The following is a 7302-nucleotide window of genomic DNA, read 5'->3' on the forward strand; positions in this document are numbered from 1 at the left end:
TGTAGTGGGCTCTTTTTTTGCCTTTCTTATTGGGCCCATTAATATTGGCCCAATGAAAAAGCTTACGCGTGTGATATTTATTTATTTACCCTTTAATTAACTGAATTTTCAACGGTCAGGATTGCATCTTCACTACATAAAACCCTTCATCGAAGGGACACAACACAAGTAGGGTTTTAGCAGAAGCAAAGAATCACAAGAGGACTGAGAGGTACTTGCTCTTCACCGTCATTTCCTTCTCATGAAACCCTTAAAGTTATAATCTTGATTCTTTTAGCTGTCTTAAAAGGTATTATTGTCTCGGATTTGAGTGATCTTGGTCAAATATAAAAGCTTTGATTGTTGTCGTCCTTGAGGAGAGTGAATAGAAATCAAATGACATGATCATTGTGGTTTACATTAGTGATTTGCCCTTAACCAAGGTTAAGTTTTGTTTCCAGGTTAGGTGTTTAAAGGCGATGGCTTTTCTGAGTAAGTTCGGAAACATATTGAAGCAGACCAATGCTAATGGTTCTTTATCAAGCCCTTCGCTTTTTCAGGCGATGAGGTGCATGTCATCTTCTAAGCTCTTTATTGGAGGTGGGTCTAGCTCTAGAAAGTGTTTAATTGTCTAGTTGTTATGCTATGTTCTTGCTAACTTTATGAAGGCTAAGGTATGGAGTATGGCATGAATGAGGATAGCTTAAGAGAAGCTTTCAGCAAATACGGTGAAGTTGTTGAAAGTAAATAACTTATCTGTTTAGTATTTTCTTGTCTATGATTTGTTAAGTTTGCCTTTTGCTAACTCTGTATCTGTGGTTTTTTTTAATACAGCGAGGGTTATTTTGGATCGTGAAACTGGTAGGTCGAGGGGGTTTGGGTTTGTTACATTCACCTCTACAGAGGCGGCCTCTAGTGCTATCCAGGCTTTGGACGGGCAGGTAGTTTCTGTTGCTGATGATTTTTGAATATTTTGAAAGAGTAGTAATAATAATGTCTTTGAGGTTTGAGGTGTCTTTGTTTTGTTCACTTTCATTGATTGTAGTATTTTACTATCTTCTTCTCTGATAAAGATTGTTCATTAATCCTCCCTCAGGATCTCCATGGCCGTATTGTTAAAGTGAATTATGCACATGATAGAGCAAGTGGCGGTGGTGGTTATGGAGGTGGTGGTTATGGAGGTGGTTATGGTGGCGGTGGAGGCTATGGAGGAGGTTCTGGCGGATATGGAGGCGGTGGTGCTGGTGGATATGGTACAAGCGGTGGGTATGGATCTAGTGGTTATGGTGAGAGTTCAACGGCAAGTGCAGCAGGTGCTGTTGGTGGCTATAATGGAAGTGGTGGTTATGGTGAAGGCTCAACTGCAAATGCAGGTGCTGTTGGTGGCTATGGTAGTGGCAATGCTTACGGTAGCAACAATGGTGGATTCGCTGGGGAGAACCAGGTTGGTGGCGACAACTCTCAGTTCAGTGGTGAGAATACTCAGTTTGGTGGTGGTGGCCAATCTGGCGGCGAGGCTCGGTTTGGAGGCATGGAGAATGGAGCGGTTGGAGATTTCGAAGATGACACTGATGTTGCCAAAAGAGCTTAAAGCAACTATCAAAATATGTTGTCAAGAGACTTGTCTTAAAAAAATTATCCATAGCTTTTCATGAATGAAACACTTTTATCTTAGAAACAATCTGCTTTTGCATAAATAATTTGTAGCTTAAGATTTGATTCAGCTTTGTTTGTGGTCTGATATGAGAGAGTTTCATCTGATTTTGCATATCTGCTACATTTAACATGTATCAGACAGACACTAATGTTGCCTCATTTTATAGATTGTGTTCTGCTTCTTCCATGAGAGATAGCATCTTCTGAGCATTCAATATAGCTTACAACCCAACAACACCACAATAAAGAGAGAACAATCTTTCTTGGCCAGTGATTTTAATATTAAACAAATAACTCAGAAACCTGAAGCTCCCAAATAATCTTAGAGAGGTTTAGAAGCAGCATTGTCTATGTAAGCCCAAGCTTCTTCTTCAGAGAGTCTTCCTCCTTCAACAAGTCCCATCACCAAAGTGTTGGCATAGGCTTTTGCAGGAGGTCTTAATGGGACCTCACCAGATGTGAACTTCTCAAGAACAGAAAGTGTGCAACTGCAAAAAAAAAAGTTATTGTGAAACCGCACAAAACAATGAAGCTGGAAGAAAGCAAAAAGGAATACTAACGTCATTGTAAGTATAGGTATGTCGGATTCTTTTCCCACACAGACAACGTTACCATACCAACCAGCCTATAAAAAATGTCAGTACACAAGCGTGACTATTACATGTTTCTCTAAAGACTATCAATCAATCAACATTTTGTGTTCTTACTTTAGCAAGTGGAATGGATCCATTGTTCTGTACTAACTGCATAGCCGCTAGATCAAAGAGAGGAGTATCAGAATCTACTTTCATGCCATTTTCCTGAAACAGAACATCGTTGAACTGCTCAAGCCTGTTCCAAGAAAACAGAAACGATTCTAATTTGGGAAGCAGCGGAACAGAAACTGAGTGGTAGTAACACATAACGTGATTCTGTAGAAACACATGTGAGTTTGATCACTGAGATTAGTCAGAGGGTTGAGGAAAGCAGATCCTCCTTCACCCCAAGTAACTGTAGATTCACGGCCAAAGAATAGCCTGTTTGGAAACGTTCCCCACGTTGTTTCCTTTGGTGGAGTTTTATCCATTGCACCAACACATGCCTTCTTCATTCCTGCCGCCTGAAAATAAACATAAACGGCTCTAGAAGTGTCAGGTAAGACCAATGTTCATGAAATCATTAGACAGTAGTAACAAGCCTTTTGTAGAAGACTAGCGATTAGTCGGACTATTAGGAGTATAGGCATTAACTAATTATTGTTATGTTTTTATATATTTTTACATTTATATAAAATATTTAGTTTTTGACTTTAACTACAAAATTATTTTATTGAAGTATCAGAACTAGAGTATACAAAACAAAATAAATTAGACAAATTTGTGGATTTGTACTATTAATACTATTGCTTAATCTTAATAGATTTTGATTAACTTAGATCATTGTAAATTTATTTTGAACGACTTAAACCGATTTAGTAAATATAAATCGGATTTTTAAAAAATCGTTTCGTGCTAAGACCGACTTTTAGATGGTTAAGACCAAAGCTAAGTCTTGACCCTTATGAAACCAAACAAGTTTACTTACTTGTCCCCCTTGAATATAGCAAAGGAACCTCGGTTTCCACATGTTGGATCCAAAAGATGCATACCAAACGTCAACCTTTGAGAGATCACTTCTCCAAGATGCAGTTTCAGAGTCTCCTGCCATGGCCATCTTAAAAGAGACGTGGCAATCTTATCTTCCAAAGGAGAACTCGCAACTCTTAAGTAGGATTCAGAGTATTTTATTCTATCTTAGAAACTAAGTGTCAACCAATCACAGCCTGACAAGTCACAGTTTACTTAGAACCAATGATTGATGATAAATCAGTACCAATTTCAGTACACTGAATAAGCTGTGTATGATCTCATTAATTTTAGCTTTGATCCACATATATTTTAGTTCCACATAGGCATATCATGTTTACATGAATTCTTTTTTACATTTTTAATGTCTTTTCTTATGCCAAAGTGTAACAATTATAAATGTTCACAATCCTTCTTAAACCCTGTGGTTTTAATAGTAACCGAATAACTCAGAAACGTGAAGCTCCATTAATATAGAGAGGCTTAGAAGCAGCATTGTCAATGTAAGCTTCAGCTTCTTCTTCAGAGAATATTCCTCCTTCAACAAGTCCCCTTATCAAAGTGTTGGCATAGGCTTTTGCAGGAGGACTTAATGGCACTTCACCAGAAGCGAACTTCTCAATAACAGAAAGTGTGCAACTGCAAACAAAAAGTTATCAGGAACCAATGAAGTTGGAAGAGAGCATTTTGCTTAAAGGAAAACTCACGTCATTGTAAGTATAGGTACGTCGCCTTCTCTTCCCAAGCAGACAACGTTTCCATACCAAGGAGCCTGTCCAAAAAAATGACAATACATGAATGTAAACGTGACTATTAATCAACATTTGGTGTTTGACTAACCAAAGCAGCTTCAAGTGGAGTGGATCCATTCTTCTCTACTAACTGCAGAGCAGTAAGGCCAAAGATTGGAGAAGCAAAATCAACATTCAAGCCGTTTTCCTGAAACAGAACATCGTTGAACTGCTCAAGACTGTTTCAAGAAAAGTTCAACCATAATAAGCAAAAAAGATCACTAAAATGACTCTAATAAAACAAGAAACTGAGATTTGTGAGTGGTAAAACACTTAACGTGATTCTGTACAGACACATGTGAGTTTGATCATTGGGATTAGTAAGGGGATTGGTGAAAGCAACACCTCCTTTACCCCAAACATTTGTAGATTCACGGCCAAAGAATAACCGGTTTGGATATGTTCCCCACGTTATTCCCTTTGGTGGACTTTTATCCATTGAACCAACACACGGCTTTGTCATTCCCTCCACCTGAAAAATAAACGTAGATGTGACAATTAAGACCGAAGCTAAGACTAGGACTCAAGGCCGTAGACGATTTAGTAAAGATTTCAATAAAAATAAAATTTTAAAAAATTTGGAGGCTATCTAATATAATTTTCTCAAAACAGAAGAGTGTTACTTACTTGTCCCCCTTGAATATAGCAAAGGAACCTTGGTTTCCACATGTTGGATCCGAAAGAGGCATACCAGACGTCAACCTTTGAAAGATCACTTCTCCAAGATCTAGAAACCTTAGTATCTCCTTGGTGGTTTTCAATGTTGAGTTTTGACATTTGATCCAGGAGTTCATGAGCGTTGTCTTTGGCTTCAGAGTTGGAGTTTGAGGTAAGGACAATCTAGAATGAACAAACAAAAGAAAATTTAGTGATGCTGAGATTCAGAGATTGGCTAAGGAAAAGAAGACCAAGCAGATAAAGGTGCATAACTGGAGTAGGAGTTTTCTGATTAGTCAGCTTCGATGGTAGTTCATCTGCAAGTGAAGGCCAATAAGCACATAGTCTCTTGCGTACCTAAACACACAAGAAACATATAAGCTTTGCCAATAAGTAACATAGGCACTATGAATGATACAGAGCCATACCGCTTGTATGACACGCCATGTGGACATGAATGGAATTGCTTCAGAAGAACCTTGAATTGGGTTGTCTTCAAGCAAAACTTGGACACAAGCAAGTGAAGACTTTGCAATTGAGTCAAGATTGTAACCTCCCTCTAATGCCATCACAATCTTTCCTTGTGCAAACTCCATCAGCTTTAAGAACATTGGTGAAACAAAACTAAATGAGGTCAATCCAAGTTTATAATACCTATCTCAAAATAAGCAGTTCACTGCAAGCACAAACCTTCTTCAACATAACTGAGTATCCATATGGTGTAACACGACAACCACCGAGTGGATCACCAATAGCTGTTAAGAGAAAGTTGACAAGGTTACACACCTCTTAACATGACATAACTTTGCTTAAACTAGACATGACTTTAGTTCGGTTTCGGTTTAGTTCGGATAGTAAAATTGAGAACTGGATAATATCTGAAAAACTTTAGGCTCCAATACGTTTCCAGTTCGGTTGTGGTTTTCGGGTAATTTCTGATACCCGTTTGGTTCTCAGTTCGGTTTTTGGTTTTAGGTTCTTGAGATATAAGATCCATTCGGATATTTATAAAACTCAGTTCGGTTTTGGTTGTTTCGGTTCCAGAAGTGTGCCTAAGCCTAGCATAAACCATATATACCTGCATCAAAGCCAGCTGATAACAAGATAATATCAGGATTAAACTCCTTAGCTACAGGAATCAAGATATGGTCCCAAGCAGCAAGATAATCCGCATCTCCACATCTTCCTTGCTCCCATGGAACGTTTATGTTGAACCCTTCACCTGGACCTTCACCAACCATGTTATATGATCCATCATCACCCCCTGGATAGAAGCCTCCATCCTCATGCCTAGCCACAAATGCTCATTTTCAGTCACTTAAATCTTAATGACAAGCAGCATGTAAACAGAGGCCACATTGTATATATATACCTATGAACAGAGAAAACTAGTACACGAGGATCTTCCCAGAACATCTTCTGGGTGCCGTTTCCGTGATGGACATCCCAATCAACAACCAGAATCTTCTTGACACCTAGATCAGGCTGCATTCAAGAAAACCAAAAGAGTTTGGGAACATAATACGCCAAAGGAACATGAATAAATAATACCATAGAGGTCCTTACTCTTTCATCTAGTAGATAACTAGCAGCGACTGCAACATTGTTGAAAAAACAGAACCCCATGGCTTCATCTGCCTCAGCATGGTGCCCTGGAGGCCTGACAATAGCAAATCCAGAGTCTAACTCTCCCTTGGCAACTTTCTCAGCCACCTATTGAATTGCAAGATCATCCAAAAAGCTCTCAACAAGTGATTTATATGCATCAAGTATTATTTACCTCTACAACAGAACCAGCTGCAAGATATGCAGCTTCAGATGTACTTCCATTAAGATATATCGAATTCACCAGTGAAGCAACCCTGTCACTCTGATAATCTTTCTTGTTTGTGCTACTCTTAACTAGATTAACATGGTCCTTTGTGTGAACCAGTTGAAGATGCGCATCTTCTGCTTTGGTACCACCAAGAACCACACATCTGTAGAATCAAAGAACAAATCTTGATGGATAAGATACACTTCCCATATGACTATGTAGTCTACCTTCCTAACGCTAATGGCTAGCTGATGGTCTTAGTTACGAGTGAGATCAAACAGAGATGGAAGGAAACAAAGAAAAGCCAGAGAAAGTTAGAAGATTTCTTCACAAACACACAAAGAGGAACATAACTCAAAACCCATAACCATCAATAAACAAAAGGTAGACACTATGTGGGCAAAGGTAGACACTTTATGAAGAGTTTTGAGTAAAAGAAATGTCTTTCATGAAACAAACAGTTCACAAAACATAACAAAACAACCAAACTTGACTAAGTTTCAGACGGGTGAAGAGGAAAGGATCAACCTTTGAGTGACTCCGGCGAGCTGAAGGTTGTCCCAGATGACTCTGATACGGTCGGGACGCTCAGGGTGAGCCTCGCCGTCAGGTGTGTCGTGTTTGCACATGGTCTCGTCGTAAACAAGACCCACCTTTCGATGTACTTTCCCATTGGATTCGGAAGGTTTCTCGGGCATGTTCATCTGAAAGAGACGTGAAAGTCTTATCTTCAGACGATCAAGGAGAGGACGTGAAGAAGGGTGAAGGAGAACTACAAACTCGGAAGATTCAAAGTACA

General features: G+C 39.1%; 2 protein-coding genes across 11 annotated transcripts; one reads left to right on the plus strand and one right to left on the minus strand.

The window, feature by feature from the left end:
* The first annotated feature begins 110 nt into the window (after positions 1–110).
* Positions 111–1822, plus strand: LOC106366069 (glycine-rich RNA-binding protein 3, mitochondrial). 3 transcript variants are annotated; one of them, XM_013805627.3, is made up of 5 exons: positions 111–211; positions 441–579; positions 654–722; positions 814–920; positions 1076–1822. In XM_013805627.3, the coding sequence occupies exons 2-5, from the start codon at positions 459–461 to the stop codon at positions 1568–1570; spliced, it is 792 nt and encodes a 263-aa protein (XP_013661081.1). In that variant the 5' UTR covers positions 111–211; positions 441–458; the 3' UTR covers positions 1571–1822. The 3 variants fall into 3 exon arrangements, with proteins under 3 accessions (XP_013661081.1, XP_013661083.1, XP_013661082.1); XM_013805629.3 differs by having other exon boundaries at positions 157–211; positions 446–579; XM_013805628.3 differs by having other exon boundaries at positions 168–289.
* Positions 1768–7302, minus strand: LOC106366067 (histone deacetylase 5-like). 8 transcript variants are annotated; one of them, XM_048739453.1, is made up of 13 exons: positions 7032–7301; positions 6468–6666; positions 6254–6400; positions 6060–6172; positions 5766–5977; positions 5378–5442; positions 5116–5286; positions 4961–5044; positions 4658–4870; positions 2541–2734; positions 2343–2466; positions 2196–2260; positions 1768–2098 (listed from the first exon to the last, which is right to left on the minus strand). In XM_048739453.1, exons 1-13 carry the CDS (start codon positions 7205–7207, stop codon positions 2074–2076), a joined length of 1788 nt encoding a protein of 595 aa, XP_048595410.1. In that variant the 5' UTR covers positions 7208–7301; the 3' UTR covers positions 1768–2073. The 8 variants fall into 8 exon arrangements, with proteins under 8 accessions (XP_048595410.1, XP_048595409.1, XP_013661076.1 ...); XM_048739452.1 differs by lacking the exon at positions 2541–2734 and adding an exon at positions 4309–4502; XM_013805622.3 differs by lacking the exons at positions 2196–2260; positions 2343–2466; positions 2541–2734 and adding exons at positions 3947–4011; positions 4080–4209; positions 4309–4502 and having other exon boundaries at positions 1768–2123; positions 7032–7299.

The sequence above is a fragment of the Brassica napus genome, chromosome A9 (genome assembly GCF_020379485.1).
Source record: "Brassica napus cultivar Da-Ae chromosome A9, Da-Ae, whole genome shotgun sequence".
Taxonomy (NCBI): Eukaryota; Viridiplantae; Streptophyta; class Magnoliopsida; order Brassicales; family Brassicaceae; genus Brassica; species Brassica napus.